General features: G+C 42.2%; 1 protein-coding gene across 1 annotated transcript in view; it reads right to left on the reverse strand.

Moving 5' to 3' along the window:
* The window catches only part of LOC132869602 (von Willebrand factor A domain-containing protein 5A-like), a 53,255-nt gene that overhangs the window by 24,063 nt on the left and 8,645 nt on the right, over nucleotides 1-20,547 (reverse strand). The window contains exons 7-10 of the mRNA XM_060902878.1: nucleotides 12,170-12,258; nucleotides 10,818-10,962; nucleotides 825-904; nucleotides 6-120 (exon numbers count right to left, since the gene is read on the reverse strand). Coding sequence (XP_060758861.1) covers nucleotides 6-120; nucleotides 825-904; nucleotides 10,818-10,962; nucleotides 12,170-12,258 — 429 coding nt within the window. The remainder of the gene's footprint in view (nucleotides 1-5; nucleotides 121-824; nucleotides 905-10,817; nucleotides 10,963-12,169; nucleotides 12,259-20,547) is intronic.

Raw genomic sequence — 20,547 nt, forward strand, 5'->3', positions numbered from 1 at the left:
CTTACTTTGGCCTGCATGCGCTCAGTTCCTGTGATGAACTGGGCGTGGCCAGAGCTGTTCTCAGCCAACCCTGTGATGAGTGCAGAACTTGCACCTTCACCAATCCCAAATGAGAAGCATCTGTTTAAACAAAGGGGTGGAATATGAATCCCTTATAACCCTTCTAGATATTGAAATTTATCAGAAGAATACTTATTTTGAAATACACCAAGTTAACAGAGTGAGGCATGCTGCTATATGAAAATAATCATCCTTGGTGACGCAATGTGGCCATGATGTACAGCCTTGTGAAAAAGCAACACAGTAGACAACTGAGTTTTAGCTTTACCTCTGTTACATAGCACTAACAGAGTCTCTTTCATCAATACAAAATAAACTTTCTGCTGACAGAAAGATTCACCATAGCAACTGTTAGACTATTCATTTTCTAAATTAACAAATTTTGCCTCTTTTGAAATACATTTCTTGTTAAGTTTGAATAAGGAGTGTCTGCTGTACAAGTTTATCTGCCCTGTAAGTTGTGCATGTAGAAGATAGAGATGACTTCTGAATGCTCGCATGCATCAGTGATGTGGTACAATACATTTTCTGATTTGATGTGGGTATCAGATCTGTTGTAGTTATTTGTGTTTGCTTTTGTTATTTACATCAGTTTGTTCCTTAGTGCATTTCTGAAAATATAATGTTAAATCTCACAATGTAAAATATTTGCACCTCATTGTGAGCTATAAGTATTAAAAATTATTTACCCTTTCAGTTGCATAGTTTTATTCAGGAAAAAAAAGTATACGTCATGAATATTTTAAGCTTGAAAAAGCACATACCTGTGGAAATCAGCATTGCTCCTCACACAGTTAAGAACATCTTTAGTGTTCCCTACTTCACCATCTGTGAAGATGAACAGCTGAAATGAGAGAGAAATTGGAGAAAAAAAATCAGGGAAAAAAATGTGTCAGCATTAACTTTTTCAGCAGTTTGTGCCACAGTCTTCTAACTTTTGTGCCCTATGCGAATCAGTGAGCCTTCAACACTCATGACCCTTTTGCTGGTTTACTGGTTGTCCTTCATTGGACAATTTTTGGTAGGTACTAACCACTGCATGGCAGGAACGCCCCATAAGATGTGCCATTTTGGAGATGCTAAGACCCAGTCATCTAGACATCACAATTTAGCTCTTGTCAAAGTCGCTCAGATCCTTACACTTGCCCATTTTTCCTGCTTCCAACACATCAACTTCAAGAATTGACCGTTCTCTTGCTGCCCCTTGAAAGGTGATATTGTAACGAGATAATCAGTGTTATTCACTTCACCTGTCAGTGGTTTTAATGTTAAGGCTCATCAGTGTGTGTGTGTGTGTGTGTGCGCGTGTGCGTGTGTGTGTGTGTGCGCATGCGCGCAATATATATCATCATGCACGGAGAGGCTCCGGGTGAAATTATGGATTCTCTTCGGTGACTGGCATAGTACTATTTTCTCAGGGCCACAGCCCCAAAGAAAATAGTACTATGCCAGCCACCAAAGAGAATCCATAATTACCAATGCCTCTCAGTATATTAGATTTATGTCCCTCATCAAAAATTTCCTACCTAAAAAAGTGTTAACGACAAAAAATTATAAATAAATCTTTAAAAAACAAATACTGGAGGCACCCATATTAGTTGTTTATGTCAGAGTGACCTTCGACCTGCACATGTGCAATGTACCATGCTATCACCTGCCTCACTAGGCATGATCATGATACATAGAGCTACACACACAGAAATGCTCACAGAGCCACAGCTGTGACTTGAGTCGACAGTATAGCCTGAAATTGTGACATCAGTTCATGGTTTACCCAGGATATACCATAACTGACTCACACCATCTCCATTTTTTTAATTTTTGACATCACAAGAAACATTGTTTAATAACTGGTGGAACCATTTTATGTCACACACTCACTGGATATTAGTAATTGTGTGCTCTGATTGGCTACTGTACTACTAGGATATCAGCTCATATACCATGAGTACAGAAAAACAAAATGGTGGAGCACATCAAGCCAGATATATCATTGTTATCAAGTATTTAAGAGAAACAGACATAGCTAAAAGAATATAGCCCCCCCCCCCATATATCCTGTTCCACACTCCAGCCCAGTCAGTGGCACCAATCTGCCAAAAACCCTAAAGAAGAAGAAAATGGTGGACCACGTTACTGAACCAACCGAGGATGAAATAAAACTCTACTTGAAAACTTCTACTTCTTCTTTTGGCTACTCCCGATTAGGGGTCGCCACAGCGGATCTTTCGTCTCCGTTGCTCCCTGTCTTCCGCATCCTTCTCTACCACACCTGCCACTTTCATGTCCTCTCTCACCACATCCATGTATCTCCTCTTTGGCCTTCCTCATTTTCGTGTGCCTGGCAGCTCCATCCTCAACATTCTCCTTCCAACATGCTCTGCATCTCTTCCCAGGATGTGCCCATACCATCTCAGTCTCATCTCTCTTAGCTTAATTCCCAAGCTCTCCACATGTGCTGTCCCTCTGATGTTCTCGTTCCTTATCCTGTCCAGCCTTGTCAACTCCCATCACAAACCTTAACATCCTCAACTCCACCACCTCCAACTTTGCCTCCTGTCTCTTCGTTAAGGGTACTGTCTCCAATCCATACATCATAGCTGGTCTCACTACTGTCCTATACATCTTACCTTTCACTTTTGCTGGGACTTTCCTATCACAAATGACTCCCGAAATCCTTCTCCAACTGCTCCACCCTGCCTGCAATCTCTTTCTCACCTTACTATCGCAGCCCCCATTTTCCTGCACTGTAGACCCCAGATACTTGAATTCACCAACTTTCTTTACATCTACTCCTTGCATCTTCACTACACTCTCATCCCCATTCTCACTGATGCACATGTATTCTGTTTTGCTACTGCTCACCTTGAGTCCTCTTCATTCCAATGCATACCTCCATCTCTCCAAACCCAGCTCAACCTCCTTTCTACTTTCACCACATATCACAATATCATCTGCAAACATCATGTTCCATGGTGACTCTTGCCTCACTTCATCTGTCAAGCTATCCATCACTATGGCAGACAAGAAAGGACTCAAAGCAGATCCTTGATGAAATCCCACCTTCACTTTGAACCATTCAGTCGTTCCAACTCCACACCTCACTGCTGTTTCACTGTTCTCATGCATGTCTTGCACCACTCTGATATACTTCTCATTCACTCCACACTTTCTCATACAATACCATAACTCATCTCTCGGCACTCTATCGTATGCCTTCTCCAGGTCTACAAACACACAATGTAGCTTTCTCTGGCCTTCCCTGTACTTCTCCATTAACATTCTTAAAGTAAAAATTGCATCAGACGTGCTCTTCCTTGGCATAAATCCGTACTGCTGTTCACAGATTGCTATCTCTCTTCTCAGTCTCGCCTCCAATACCCTTTCCCATAACTTCATGGTGTGGCTCATCAATTTTATCCCTCTGTAATTACTACAGCTCTGTAGATCTCCCTTATTCTTGTATATTGGGACGAGCACACTCTTTCTCCATTCATTTGGCATTTTCTCATTCTCTAGGATCTGATTAAACAGTCTCGTTAGGAACTCCACAGTCGTCTCACCCAAACATCTCCAAGCCTCTATCAGGATAACATCTGGTCCAACTGCTTTCCCAGTCTTCATTCTTTTCATGGCTGCCCTCACCTCATCCTTACTGACTAACTCTGCTTTCTGATTTGCTGTCTCCAACGAATCTGACCTTTTCTCTCTTGGATTCTCCTCATTTAATAAATCCTCAACGTACTCTTTCTACCTTCTTAATACACTCTTGTTGTTTGTTAGCACATTTCCATCTTGCATCACTCTTACCTGCTGTACATCCCTCGCTTCCCTGTTTCTCTGCCTAGCTAGTCTGTACAGGTCTTTCTCTCCTTTTTTTGTCTCCAGTCTTTCATACAACTCCTGGAATACATCTGCTTTCACCTTCGCTACCGCTCTTTTTGCCTTCCGTCTCGTCTCTCTATATAACCGCCTGCTTTCCTCATCTCTCTGATCGTCCCAATTCTTCTTTGCTAGCCTCCTCTCTTTTATAATTTCCTGCACTTCTTTGTTCCACCACCATGTCTCCTTGTCTTCCTTCCTCCTTCCCGATGACCACCCTAGCACCTTCCTTGCTGCCTCTCTTACTAGTACAGCAGTAGTATCCCAATCTTCTGGCAGACTTCCATTACCACTCTAAGCTTGTCTCATTTCTTCCTTAAACTCCTTCTGATGTTCAACCTCTTTTAGTTTCCACCACTTAATCTTCGGCTCCACTATTTCACACTTCCTCTTTTTCACTTTCAAGCTCATCCTGCACACGACCACTTGATGTTGTCTAGCTACACTCTCCCCTGCCATCACTTTACAGTCTCCAATCTCCTTCAGGTTACCCCTTCTGCAGAGTATGTAGTCCACCTGTGTAGATCTTCCTCCACTCTTAAACGTCACCCTGTGCTGCTCTTTCTTCTCGAAGTATGTATTGACTATTGCCAAATTCATCCTCTTTGAAAAATCAATCACCATTTGCCCTTCCACATTTCTCTCTCACACCATATCTGCCCATCACATCCTCATCTCTTCTGTTTCCCTCGCCAACATGTCCGTTGAAATCTGCTCCTATCATCACGCACTCCTCCCTCGGTATACTTTCTACTACTTCATCCATCTTTTCCCAGAAAGACTCTTTCACTTCATTCTCACATCCAACCTGTGGGGCATATGCACACCCAACATTGATTACCACTCCTTTAATCTCCAACTTCATGCCTCTCACTCTGACACCCTCTTCACATCAATTACACTGTTGACCAACTCTCCCCTCAAAACAATACCAACACCATTTCTCTTTCCATCGACTCCATAATAAAACAACTTGCATCCACCTCCAATGTTCTTGGCCTTGCTTCCGTTCCACCGTCTCCTGCACACACAAAATGTCCAACTTCCTTCTTTCCATCATAACTGCTAACTCTCTCGCTTTGCCAATGTTCCCACATTCGGTGTTCCTACCCTCAATTCTAAGCTCCTTCCCTTCCATCTTTCACGCTCTCTCCTAACACGCCTCCCCCTCTCTTTCTCCTTCTCTGTTTTGATGCAACAGTAGCATACATTCCACCAGCACCCAGTTGACCAACAGTACCGGAGGCGGTCGTTGTTAATCCGGGCCCCGACCAATCCGGTATGGTATTTCTCTTTTCAATCTGCATGTTAGATTTGGCACAGTTTTACGCCGCATGCCCTTCCTGACGCAACCCTCTCCAATTTATCCGGGCTTGGGACCAGCACCAAGAGTACGCTTATGCACCCCCAGTGGCTGGATAAACTCTACTCGAAAACAAAACCCCAAAAAATACAAAATAGCAACAAAATATGGAATAAAAGTATTTGATGGTAAGAACGTATCTTTTTTAAAATTTTTCAATAATTATTATTCGAGCATTTTTCACAAATTGCTCCAGTCATTTTGCCAGTTTGTTTACATTCAAAGCAGAAATGATTTTGTTAGATGTTTTATAGAAAGTTTATCCATCCATCCATCCATCCATCCATTATCTGTAGCTGCTTACCCTGTCCTACAGAGTCACAGGCAAGCTGGAGCCTATCCCAGCTGACTATGGGCGAAAGGCGGGGTACACCCTGGACAAGTCACCAGGTCATCGCAGGGCTGACACATAGACACAGACAACCATTCACACTGACATTTGCACCTACGGTCAATTTAGAGCCACCAATTAGCCTAATTAGACTAACCTACATGCCTTTGAACTGTGGAGGAAACCGGAGCACCTGGAGGAACCCCACGTGGACAAGGGGAGAGCATGCAAACTCCACACAGAAAGGCCCTCGTCTGCCACTGGGCTTGAACCCAGGACCTTCTTGCTGTGAGGCGACAGTGCTAACCACTACACCACCGTGCCACCCTGTATAAAGTTTATATTTATCAAATTTGCAAAAAATAAAAATACTCCATTTCTAAAAGTCCAGTGAATGTGGATAGTATAAAATAGTTATTCCACTCAATTTCATCGTATGTGGCTTACAGCTGACTCAGCGCTACGCACGCCTCATTGGCTATCAGGTCATGTATGACTTGATTTCATGTAATAGCTTTATATATACACACACATGCAAAGTCATTGTCTAGGACACAAAGCCTGACCTCTATCATTTATTATAGGTTCTGCAGTCAGTGATGAGCCCTATGTAGTATGTGTCAAAACTGGAGTATCCACAGCAGCCATTTGTAGTCTTTCCAAATTAAATCCAAAATGATTTGCTTTGAAAGACCCTTTCAAACAGTAATTTTCAATGGGAATAGCTGATAGACTTTTGGCTCCTGAGATTTTTTGTGTTCAATGAAATTATGACAACAATAACAGAGCAGCTTCAATATAGGTCCAACATGTAAAATCCTTCTATTTATTAGATTTAAAATGCAAAATGTAGTGTTTGTGGTGTTAGCATATTAGCTGTTTGTAAGTTTCCTGGTTTTATAGTTACTTCATGTAAAAATAAGTCAGGAACTCCGTTGCTTTGTTAGTGGAGCAGATAACAGCAATTTTTCAAAGAAATTGTGCAAAATGTGATACAAGCACCAAATTTGGCATGGTGGTTCCCAATGGTCTACTTAAGCAAATCTGCCTGAACTGCCATTCAAAAATCCAAGATGGCGGCCATTTTTCAAGCTGGCCACCAAATGCGTCTGCCAAAAATGGTTTTGCTCATAGAAATGCATGTATTTGGTCAAGTTAAGTGATCTTGGTATCAATTTCTATGTTTTCTTGCATGCTGAATCTAATTTTTCTAGTTTCAAAAAACGCAAGTGAATAATTTCACAATTTTTGGCTATTTTTGATTATTTTTCGGGCTTTGTTCCTGCACTTTTGCTTGCCTGATGAGTGTTTTTTTTTTTGTTTGTTTGTTTGTTTTTTAATGAGTTGCATGACATGGTAATTTCTAAATGTATACAGCAGTATTTTTGTTTAGTGCACGGGGTGTAGGGTGTAGTAGTAGAGGTAGTACCTTTGTTTCAGCAGTCAGCCACATCCTCCGGATGGACTCCTGGCACTGGCTCTCGTTACTTACCTAACTCTCACCTATGGCTCCAAGAAGCTGCTAGTGCATGGCAACGGCCACACCCCGGTAAACCATGTTGGCTCATGGGCTAAACTAGGTGAAGGTAGCACACAGAGGGTCTCTGTGTGTGAGGGAGTATGTCATGCTCCAAATGCAAAGTGCAAGAAGTCAACAAACCAGACCTGCTTGATCCATGAAGCCATTTTTCTAAAGTAATGATTGTCGGGTACTACCAGGGCACAGTGGTGAAAATTACTGCTATGAAACTCAGCATGGGGTTCAATGTCCGCTAAGGAGTGAGTCTCATACTTAGTGTCACAAATGTTGAAATCTGAAACTAGGTCAAAAAGAGGTCATGGTATCAGAAGAAGAGTCACTGGAACCAGCAAGACCCCAACAAACTGGAGAAGCTTTCTGCTAGATGACAACAACAAAACTGAGCTCTTCCACTTTCTCACAGAGAAAATATGAGGGAAAGTCAAAAAGTTCTAAGACTAATTGAAAAAAAGTCTTTATTTATGAAAATAAAGCTATTTCTCTACATATCCTCCATTTAAGTCTAAACACTTCTGCAAGCAATGTTTCCATCGGAGAATTTCTTCTTTGTATTCCTTTTTTTTAGTTCTTTTGAATTCCTTTTTAAATCATAACATCTGTCTTAGAACTTTTTGACTTACCCTCGTATGTCAAGCTGAAACTACAAGTACGGTCATCGTGACAAAAGGAGAAGATGTCATCAGCAACAAAACCAAGTCCCTGGATCCTGTGGCCCCATGCTGTCATGAAGAAGCTGATACCTGTATATTTGCACATGCCAGAGATGCAACTGTAGAGGGTAGCAAGTCACTCGTCATCAAAGCCAATGACACTGACATGCTCATCAAAGCAGTGACTATGCTGCCATCCCTGCAGAGGCTTGGTCTTCAAAAAAATGTGGATTGCCTTTGGGCAGGGAGCCAGTGCTTGATGGATACCAGTCCATGAGGTAGTCTCTGCAATAGGGCCTGAGAAAGCCAGTGGGATCCTGTATTTCCATGCATTTGCAGGCTGTGTGGTCTCATCTTTCCATGGGAAGGGAAAGAAATCTGCATGGCTGACTTGGGATGTCTGGGGTGAGGTTTCTGAAACCTTTACAAAACTCAGCAATTGCCCAACAGAAGTTTCTGAGGATGACCTGCAGAAACTGGGGAACTTTGTCCTCATGTACGACAGATCAAGTGCAGCCACCGGTGTTGATGAGGAAAGGCTGGATCTCTTTGCCTGAAAGCAGAGGTCCTATGATGCAATCTGACCAATCAGTGCAGCCCTCATGGTACATGCAAAACGTGCTGCCTACCAGGCTGGGATCATATGGGGTCAAGCAACAGTATCCAATCCAGAAGTCATCAGTCCTGCCGACTGGGGTTGGACTCGGAAAGGAGACACATGGCAGATCTGTTGGACAACACTTCCATCAATTGCAGCCAGCTGTCAGGAACAGACCAAGTGTTCTTGCAAGAAAGTCTGCAACTGGAGATGCAACTGGATCAGAACTCTCGTTCTGAGTTCGCCTGCACAGCACTCTGCAGCTGTGTACAGTACCAGTCAAAAGTTTGGAAACACCTTAAAATTCAATGTTTTTATTTTTAAATTTTTTTTTCCTACGTTGTAGAACAATACTGAACTCATCAAAACTATGAAATAACATATGGAACATATGGAATTATATGGTAAACAAAAAAGTGTTAAAAAAGTTTCATCTTTTAGATTCTTCAAAGTCGTCACTATTTACCTTGATAACAGCTTTGCACACTATTGGCATTATCTGAACCAGCTTCATGAGGTAGTCACCTGGAATGCTTCTCAATTAACAGGTGTGTCTTGTCAAAAATGGAATTTCTTGCCTTCTTAATGCATTTGACACCATCAACCAGTAAAGAGTAAATAATAAAAATACAGTAAATAGCCCTGTTCGACAACTGTAGTAATCCATATTATGTCAAGAACCACTCAACTAAGTAAAGAGAAATAACAGTCAGTCATTACTTTAAGACACAAAGTGTCTTTTAGTTAATTAAAATAAAGAAAAAAACATAGAATTTGAAAGTGTTTCCAAACTTTTGACTGGTACTGTATGTCAGCTGTAGTGATCCAAATACAGCAGTGAACTTTGGTACAGGAATACCCAGCTATCTCCAGTTCTAAACATTATGCCAGTTTTTGAACATTATTCAAATCATTTACTCCTGACATTATAAAGATGTTTCTTGTAGCTTGATTGGTAAGCACTTAGAAACAGGTGCACTGTGACAAAGTCAATCATTTAAGAATCACTACATTAATGGACTTTATTGAACACATCATCTCATTTTCATTTACACTGCAGAAGGCAGTACACAAGTATTTGGTGCTGGTATGTGGGCCACTCTAGTAGTATGCTTTGGAAGGAGGATTCTTACAGTATTAAGGGGTTTTTTATTATTTCTATATGTTTGATTTTGTTTCCTTCCAGAAAAACATGATGTCAGTGCTAAATATTGCAAAGTGTGTTAAAGTGCCATTCCATCATTGGATGTATTCTTTGGCATAAAATACAATATATTTTGACAACATATATAAATGGTATCACTAGATAGAGAAATCTTTTAGCTTCAAAATGATATATCAAACATAATTTTTTTGACAACGACAAGTATATTAATTTTGCGACCAAAGTCACCTACCCTTTTAATTTCCGCGCGTGATGTCATCGGCAGGTTCCCCTTCTTGTGTACCACGTGACGTGTGACGTGGCACATATTATCAGCAATGGCAGATAGAACGCGATAAAAATAATACCAATAAATCTAGCTAATACCAATAAATCTAGCTAACTGAAAGATTAACTCAAAATTTTCGCAATTTTTTTGGCCCCCATATATGAGGAGAAATGACTCTCTCACTTTGGGGGTTTCCTGGTCTAAAAATAGACCGACACGTGGTACACAAGAAGGGGAACCTGCCGATGACATCACATTTCACTACCGCGCGGAAATTAAAAGGGTAGGTGACTTTGGTCGCAAAATTAATATACTTGTCGTTGTCAAAAAATTATGTTTGATATATCATTTTGAAGCTAAAAGATTTCTTTGTCTAGTCATGTTGTCATAAAATATATTGTATTTTATGCCAAAGAATACATGCAATGGTGGAATGGCACTTTAAGTTGATTGAAAGTATTAAAAGTATTGTTTTGACGTGTTGTGTTATTTTATTTAAAGTGTGCATTTTCTACCACTTACAGTATCATAATGCTAGCAAAAGTAGAACAAATGAATTCAGCATCCTGAAAAACATATAAATAGACACCAAGATCATTCAAGTCCATCAAGTACACATATTTCTATGAGAAAAATAAACTCTGAATGCTCATTTTTGTGGCCATCTTGAAAAATGGCCGCCATCTTGGATTTTCAAATGGCACATCAGGCAGATTTATTCAGTAAACTCTCAGGAACCACCATGCCAAATTTGGTGCTTGTATCACATTTTGAACGATTTTTCTACGATCAGCCCTACTACATCCATTTGTTAATTACTAAATTGTAATACTTGTTCTGATTTAAATCATGGTCAGTGATGGTATGACAGTAAAACACTGAGAAGGGTGGGAAAATTGGGTATTAAAGACAATAAATAACTGCTAAATTACTGCAGCTTTGCATAAAGAATAATATTACCTGTCTTGGGTGGCTGGGGATGCACGGCTGTTTGTAAATGTGTTTCAGAGGTCGCAGAATCTCTGAGCCCCCCATGTCTGCTTGCATTTTCTTTAACTTCTTCACTGCCTGCTTCATAGTGTCTTGACTATACTGAACACTTTTACTAAAGCCAGAGAAACACACAGCAAACACAGCAAAGCTGTGACTCATCACATCTAACCAGCTTTGCATCACTCTCACTTATTCACTTTTAGTAATGACTTTCAGGCCCAGTCCCACAATACTGATAACTATAATGACAATTATAATGGTAATTATAAATAAATCAGTCCCCTGCAGTTTATGTGGTTGGTGGTCACACCAGACCGATAACGATACCTATAGCCCAGTCCTGGGTTTATCAGTCTCGGTGAGATTGCTTCTGGAGTGATTTTTCCAGGCCTGGACCTGATCCAATAAAACATCTAACCAATCAGGTTATTGTTTACATGGGACATTGTCCGAGCACATGCTGTTTTTCCTGAACATCTTTGTACATCCTTGTTGCATCATGAAGTCGTGGAATATGGATTCACAGAATCTGTAACATACTGAAACGTCCGTGACCAGTCCGTAAACGATGAGCATCTGTGATGCATCCATATTAAAATCCGTAACCACTCTGTATTTTCTATCCATTTTATTATATTTCCATAGTCTGTGACCTATGCGTATTTTGTCAACCACCGGAGCATGTGTATGGGTTGTTTTGAAGTCTAAGCTGTACAGTATGACCCACAATAATGTGCTACTACTTGGAAAAAAACTTCCATGACGATTCCTAAGTTGCATGCATTTATTAACCTGAGTGGCAGGACCAACCGATATTATAGTCGGGATTGTAGTTGTGGTGTCACTGCTCCAGACTGGAAATAAATTCAGGCAGAGGTATAGTCATAGATGTAGTTATAGATATAGTTATCAGTGTTGTGGGACCAGGCCCTTATCCTGCTCAGGGTCATGAGTCAATCCCAGGAACACTGGGCATCAGACAGGGATACACCCTGGATGTCAGTTCATTGGAAATCAACTTGCATATATTCACTCACACTTAGGGACAGTTTATCTTCACCAATATACCAACTGGCATATTTTTGGGAAGTGGGAGGAAACCAGAAAACCCAAAAGAAACCTAAGCTGACACTATGAGAACATAAGACCACACAGACAGAAACTGGAGGTCAAAATCTGGAGCTATGAATCAGCAGTGCTACTTGTTGCTACCACCAGGCCAATACCATTTCATCTCATTTCATCCATGCTTGTGTCTGATTAATGAACTGAGTGACAGAAATACTACAGGTTCACTGGCTCATGTGAGGGTTACTCACGGGAAGAAGGACTCATAACGAGAGCCAAAGCCATAGATGTTGAAGTAACAGCCCATGGGGAGACTCTTCAGCAGCAGGAGCAGAGTGTCCTAAGCACATTATTATTCACATAGTCATTATTATCTCATCTCATCATCTCTAGCCATTTTATCCTGTTCTACAGGGTCACAGGCAAGCTGGAGCCTATCCCAGCTGACTACGGGCGAAAGGCAGGGTACACCCTGGACAAGTCGCCAGGTCATCACAGGGCTTTCATTATTATTATTATTATTATTATAGCAGCTTCAAGATATCTGTATTGTCAGCCCATCCATATACAAGTATATCGTAAAGCTGAACATTTTCTAAGACCTTTGGTGCAACATAAAAAACAAAATACAAGACAACAGTCAAATATAAATCAGTGCAGGCAAAAGGACAAACAAATTGTGCAAAATGAGCAATCAATAATATAATAGGAATGTACATTATACAACGTAGAGTGTAAAGTGACTTTGTACCAGTTTTAAATGTCAGTGCAAAGTAAACCGAGCACTGAGAAACAAAAAGAGCAATGCACAGTGGTGCTTGAAAGTTTGTGAACCCTTTAGAATTTTCTATATTTCTGCATAAATATGACCTAAAACATCATCAGATTTTCATACAAGTCCTAAAAGTAGATAAAGAGAACCCAGTTAAACAAATAAGACAAAAAATATTATACTTCGTCATTTATTTACTGAGGAGAATGATCCACTACTACATATCTGTGAGTGGCAAAAGTATGTGAACCTTTGCTTCCAGTATCTGGTGTGACCCCCTTGTGCAGCAATAACTGCAACTAAACATTTCCAGTAACTGTTGATCAGTCCTGCACACCGGCTTGGAGGAATTTTAGCCCACTCCTCTGTACAGAACAGCTTCAACTCTGGGATGTTGGTAGGTTTCCTCACATGAACTGCTCGCTTCAGGTCCTTCCACAACATTTTGATTGGATTACAGTCAGGACTTTGACTTGGCCATTCCAAAACATAAACTTGATTCTTCTTTAACCATTTTTTGGTAGAACAACTTGTGCGCTAAGGGTTGTTGTCTTGCTGCATGACCCACCTTCTCTTGAGATTCAGTTCATAGACAGATGTCCTGACATTTTCTTTTAGAATTCACTGGTATAATTCAGAATTCATTGTTCTGTCAATGATGGCAAGCCGTCCTGGCCCAGATGCAGCAAAAAAGGCCCAAACCATGACACTACCACCACCATGTTTCACAGATGGGAAAAGGTTCTTATGCTGGAATGCAGTGTTTTCCTTTCTCCAAACATAACACTTCTCATTTAAACCAAAAAGATCTATTTTGGTCTCATCCATCCACAAAACATTTTTCCAATAGCCTTCTGGCATGTCCACGTGATCTTTAGCAAACTGCAGATGAGCAGCAGTGTTCTTTTTGGAGAGCAGTGGGTTTCTCCTTGCAACCCTGCCATGCACACCATTGTTGTTCAGTGTTCTCCTGATGGCTGACTCATGAACATTAAAGGGCATATCCTAGACCAATTTTGTGTTTTTTATAAGAAAGTATGTCCCTTTACACACTCATCCAGAAGGGAAATTTTGCAGAAGGCCATCTGTCTACAGCAGAAAAAAATAAAATAACAAAACTCGTCTGGAAAAATCCCAAGGGAGTCTGGAGCCAGATTCGTGATGTCACGTGCGGAACCGCCAGCAGGCTGAGGGAGCTTGCATGGATTCAAAGCACAGTCTGTGTAGACCAAGTTTAGCAGCTAGCGATTTTGCATTGAAATATGGAATTGTCGCCTGAGCTTCTAAACCCATGGATTCATGCTCATCTATCTATTGTTACATAAATCATATTTTTCTAATCACTATTATGTATTTATATCTCTTCATTTAGAAGAGTACTGGCTACTGTCGGAGAAAGATTTCATAAGCTACACACATGGAATCGGCTAAGCAGGGTTGTATATACATTTAATGTGTTTTACAGGTCCCAAGATCTCAAGCCCTGACACGCATATCCCTTGATACATGTGAAGTAAAATGTAAAGAAAATGTGACCTTGGGAGCTGTGTGAGATGGCTGCCTCTCCAGTAGCTCTGTAGTTTTTAGCTCTTTAAACCTCTTTTTTCCACCTTTTTACTTTTCTGCTCTTCATACGAAGATATAGTGTGTTTTTCTTCATATCCCATGGATATTTTTAACTTTAACACGCAACCAGGAGCCAGTTTTCTCACTTATTCGAGAGAGGAGCTGCTGGCCCTGAAAACAACAAGACGAGCTGGGATACGACACCCCAATCCTGGCCGAGCTGAGGAGGAAACCCAGGGGCTGCAAAGCGGGGGCTAAGCTAAAGGCTAGGCTAGCGGCGCTACAAACCATCCATTCCCTGCGTTATCATGGGGAATGTGAACTTGCTGCCAAATAAGGTCGACGAGCTATCCACACTGAACAACCAGCGGATTTACCGGGAGAGCAGCTTATTTATTTTTATGGAGACATGGCTAACACACCTTGCACCAGATGCTAACATGGACTGCTAGCTGCTAGCATCACCATCTGTGTTTACATCCCTCCAAGGGCAAACGCAGCCACTGCATGTGAGGGGATTCACTCTGTCACAGCAAGGCTACTTAGATACTTTGGCTGCTTTTTACCAGGCTGTGGACGGTATCTTTTTAATTTCCCTGAGGGAACCCTCCCAAAGGGATCAATAAAGTTCTATCTAATCTAATCTAAAGAAGATCGGCTGCCCACCAAAACTGCGTAGCATGGTGGTGTCTTTCCACACCAACATGAAAGGAACAGTCTTGTACGATGGATCCTGCTCGGACCCTTTCTCCATAAATAGTGGGGTAAAACGAGGTTGCATGCTGGCACCAACACTCTTTGGAATTTTCTTTTCCATACTTCTGTCGCACGCCTTCAACACATCCACAGACGGCGTTTATCTACACACAAGGTCCGATGGAAAGCTGTTTAACCTTGCACGACTCCGCTCCAAGACCAAGGTGAGGACAGTACTACTGAGATGCTTTTTGCGGACGATGCAGTGCTCGTGGCCCATACAGTGGCCGCACTTCAGAGATTGAGCAACTGCTTTGGTACTGCATGTAAGCTGTTTGGACTCACCGTAGGCTTGGAGAAAACTTGCGTTTGTGCACAAGGGGTTAGCACACCCCCTGCTATCACCATGGACAATGTACTCTTAAAAACAGTGGACAGCTTCACCTACCTAGGCTCTACAGTTACCAACACACTGTCACTAGACGCTGAACTAGACAAACGGATTGGGAAGGCTAATACCACAATGGCAAGACTCACCCAGAGGGTATGGGAAAACAGAGTTCTGTCACTGCACACAAAAATACAAGTATACCAGGCCTGCGTACTCAGTGTCTTACTGTATGGAAGCGAGACATGGAGCACATATGTACGACAAGAACATCGACTGAACACCTTCCATATGCGATGTCTTCGGCGCATCTTAGGAATTAGTTGGAGGGATAAAGTACCCAACAGTGACATCCTGCAATGAGCAAAAGTACAGAGCATCTACACCATCCTTAGCCAACGCCGCCTTCGCTGGCTAGGACATGTTAGACGTATGGAGGATGGAAGGATTCCTAAGGATGTGCTGTATGGTCAACTAACCTCTGGCTCTAGACGAGTTGGTCGTCCAGCTTTACGCTTCAAGGACACTTTTAACAGAGACTTGAAAGCATGCAACATCTCTACAGACACCTGGGAAGCACAGGCTGAGAACAGAGCTGCCTGGCGCCAAGTTGTGCATAACGGAATCACAGAAGCAGACAAGAGAAGGGGAGAACTTGCAGCGGAGAAACGGAGACAACAGAAGATTGTAGCACCAAACGCACCCTCAACTGCACAACACATATGCACTGTGTGCAATAGGGCGTGCAGATCCAGGAGTGGACTCTTAAGCCACATTAGAAGCCACAACAGAAGTCACACCTCCAGAGGTGCACAGATGGTCTCCTGAGACTGGACTGCCAAAGAGAATCTAATCTAATCTAATCTAATCTAATCTAATCTAATCTAATCTAATCTAATCTAATCTAATCTAATCTAATCTAATCTAATCTAAGTAAGCGTATTATCGCCCAGCGCTTTCGTGTTGTTTGCTTTTGTGTGTGTCAATAAATAACATTGTCCGTGTACCACACAAACACAGGAACACCTAATTTAGAGTATAGTCTCTCTTATTTCTTACCCTGGCAACAGGCAACTTGTGAATCGCCAATTTTGTTGATCCTCAGCTCTGTTGGTCATCGGCTGCTTCCGGGTGCCTCGCATGAAGCACTCCCATTTCTCTCTCATTGTCCAGTCTTTTGGAAAACTATGAGTACTAATCCCATCAAGACTGGTGTTGTTACACCCTCCTACGATACATGTGTTAACCATTTTAATAATTACGCAATAACGTTGAAGAAATTTGCAGAAAACTACAGGTCGTTTCCTCATAAACAAACCAGCGCTGACGTAGGATTCAGAGGGAGGCGTCCTGCACATGACATCACAAAAATCAACGTTTGCTGGGAAATTCAAATGACAAGTTTTTTCAGAGGTGGACCAATTCACCTCAAATGGCTTGATTTCAACTGAATTTTTCTGGTATTGCGCAAGGTAAAAAAATTGCACAAAATGCAATCCCACCTTCATGTCATCCATAGAGGATGCAGAGTCTGAGGGTGATTGGGAAGACTTGCCCATCTTGGGGGCTGAGGTTGCTGAGGTGGTTAAAAAGCTCCTCGGTTGCCAGGCTCCAGGGGTGGATGTGATTCGCCCTGAGTTTCTGAAGGCGCTGGATGTTGTTGGGCTGTCTTGGCTGACATGCCTCTTCAACACTGCATGGAGGTTGGGGACAGTGCCTCTGGATTGGCAGACTGGGGTGGTAGTCACCCTTTTCAAAAAGGGGGACTGGAGAGTATGTTCCAATGATAGGGGGATCACACTTCTCAGCCTCCACGGGAAAGCCTATGCTGGGGTGCTGGAAAGGGGAGTCTGGTCGATAGTCAAACCTCAGATTCAGCAAGAACAAAGTGTTTTTTGTCCTGGTCATGGAACACTGGACCAGCTCTTTACAATTGCAAGGGTGCTGGAGGGTGCATGGGAGTTTGCCCACACAGCAAAATCCCCAGTGTTGAATTAACACCCAGAGTGTTGATTTAACACCCTACTGTGTTTATATAGGTCCAATTGGACACAAATTAACTCTGAAAGTGTTAATTCAACACTGAGGAATTTGCTGTGCAGCCAGTCTACATGTGTTTTGTGGACCTGGAGAAGGCTTACGACCATGTCCCTTGTGGTGCCCTGTGGGGGATGCTTCGGGAGTATGGGGTTCGGGGCCCGCTGCTGAGGCTTGAATTTTTAACATTCAGAGACAAGTTGTTGTCTCAATACCAGTCCACCAGCTGTCTGACCTCCTCTCTGTATGCAGACTCATCTTTGTTATTGATGAGTCTTACCACTGCTGTGTCATCTGCAAATTTGATAATATGGTTCGAATGGTGCTTGGCAGAATAGTCATGTGTCAGCAGGGTGAATAGCAGTGGGCTGAGCACACAACCTTGGGTGCGCCGGTGCTCAGTCTGATGATCCTGTAGGCATTGCTGCCTATGCTGAGAGATTGGGGTCTGTCAGTGAGGAATCCAGGATCCAGTTACAGAGGGAGGTGTTCATGTCCAGTAGGCTCAGCTTTCTTACCAGTCTGCATGGAATGGTTGCATTGAATGCTGAGCTATGAACAGCATTCTGACAAAATTGTATTTTTTTGTTCAGATGAGTGTGTGTGAGGTAGATGGCAGTTGAGACGACATCATCTGTTGTTCGGTTGAACTAATATGCAAACTGTAGTGGGTCTAATTGTTCTGGGAGTTGAGTCTTCATCTGCCTCAGTACTAGCATCTTGAAACACTTGGTGATGATGGGTGTGAGTGCTACAAGCCGGTAGTCATTGAGGTAGGACACAGTTGACTTCTTGGGCACTGGGATGATTCTGCTGGTTTTGAGGCAGGTAAGGACCACTGCTGTGGTCAGACATGAGTTGAAGATGTCAGTTAGAACATCTGCCAGGTGGTCAGCACATTTTCTGAGCACACAGCCAGGTATTTTGTCCCGTCCTGCAGATATGCATATAGCATGTCTGGCAAAGAAGCATCACATCTACTACAGGCCTGCAATGGTGGCTTGTAGTCTGTAATGGATTGTAACCCCTGCCACATGCGCCCTGTGTCCATGAAGTCCATGAAGTGACCATGGATTTTGTTTGCATAGGCACACTTTGACTTCCTGACGGCCTGGGACGGTTTAGTACTAGCCCTGCTGTGAGCCTCTCTGTCACCAGACTTAAAGGCAGCATTTCCAGCCTTCACCAGGGTGTGCACTTCCGAGGTGAACCAGGGTTTCTGGTTTGCCTGGGTGATAATGGTTTTAGAGACAGTAACATCTTCATTGCATTTTCCAGTGGAGCCAGTCACTGAGGCTGTGTATTCCTCCAGGTCCACTGTGCTGCCATAGGTGGCAGCTTCCCTGAAAATGTCCCAGTTTGTGCTTTCAAAGCAGCCCTGCAGCACTGAGATGGATCCCTGAGGCCAGATTCTCACCTCTTTCACGACTGGTTTGATCCATTTTTGGATGGGTCTGTAGGCTAGGGTGAGAAGGATGGAGAGGTGGTCAGACTGTCCAAGGTGTCGGTGGGGTGCAGCCCTGTAAACACAGTGTATGTTTGTGTAAACAAGGTCTAGTATGTTCTCCCCACATGTGGCCAAGTCTATGTGCTGTTGGAATTTGGGAAGTACTCTCTTTAGTGTACAGGTACAGCATTTAAACATGATCAATATCGATAGCACAAGCCCAAATTAAAATAATGCACACAAGCACAGCCACCTGATTAGCTATCATAAGTAGGTTTAAGTGCTTAAAAGTCCAAAAGCACATCAAGCTTTTTGCACATGAGCAACCAATATGATGCCCAGGATGTGACGTCAAGTTGTTGATAGCCAAGTACTGGAAGTTAAGTGTAGCCGATGTAAACATACTTGTTAGCCTGGATTTACTCAAATGAAAGAGAGTTATCTTCAAGTTAGTATAGCAGAGAAATCTGATATCTATTTGAACCTTGGAAAAAGGACTATCCACATTTGGTAAATGATTTCAGCAGCAAATCATTGGATGATTCCAATGATGAAATCAATGGAGCTTTGAAAGCACAAAGTCGGGAAAGCAGGTAAAAGTGTTTGGCAGCTATATGGTGCCAATGTAGAAAGTGTGCCAAGCAGAAAACTGACATTGAATGTGTTTGTTGTAAAGAGCACAAACTTATATGCAATACAATATGGGCACAGTGACTGAAGTGTTTCACAGATAAACCCAGTTTGAGGTGGCGTGGTAGTGCAGTGGTTAGCACTGTCGCCTCACAGCAAGAAGGTTCTGGGTTCGAGCCCAGTGGCTGACGGGGGCCTTTCTGTGTAGAGTTTGCATGTTCTACCCGTGTCTGCGTGGGTTTCCTCTGGGTGCTCCGGTTTCCCCCACAGTCCAAAGACATGCAGGTTAGGCTAATTGGTGGTTCTAAATTGACCACAAGTGTGAATGTGAATGGTTGTTTGTGTCTATGTATGAGCCCTGTGATGATCTGGCAACTTGTCCGGGGTGTACCCTGCCTCTCACCCATAGTCAGCTGGGATAGGCTACAGCTTGTCTGCAACCCTGCACAGGATAAGTTATTACGGATAATGGATGGATGGATAAACCCAGTTTGAAAAGGTATGTTGCACACAAGCCTGTATTGGAAATAGACTATATACAAGTGTGAGAGGGACAGCACCAGATGGAGAACTTGCAAATTGATAAGCAGCTGATTATATATAGAAACTCAGTGTGTTCAGGTGTTTATGTATGTCTATACTAGCTGTAAAGTCTCTTTATTTATTGTGTGTGGATACAGGTATAGACATGCAATGTGCCACAATAGTTTATATGGTCTAAATACAGGCTAGTGACAGCTCAAAGTCATGTCTGAGTTTATAGTGCAGCAAAGCAGGCGAAGCAAAGCTACATACTTAAGAGAATATGGTAAAGCATCAACCTGATTTTTGATGGCTTTTTCAACCATAGGGAACCTGATCGTAAGTGCAAGGCAACATATTTCATCAACACTGGACCATCGGACAACGAAATTTGTATCTTCATTTATACAAGAGAGATGGGATTTTATCCAGTGCTTATTTTTAATTTGCTTTTTAAAAATATAAATGTGGGATTATTTACCAACACATTTTACACTCATCAGGAGGTATAGGCAGTGCCTAAATTTATATAATATAGTAGCTTTGAATGTCTATGCTATTCTTGTTAATC

Source organism: Neoarius graeffei, chromosome 2 (genome assembly GCF_027579695.1).
Source record: "Neoarius graeffei isolate fNeoGra1 chromosome 2, fNeoGra1.pri, whole genome shotgun sequence".
Lineage (NCBI taxonomy): Eukaryota > Metazoa > Chordata > Actinopteri > Siluriformes > Ariidae > Neoarius > Neoarius graeffei.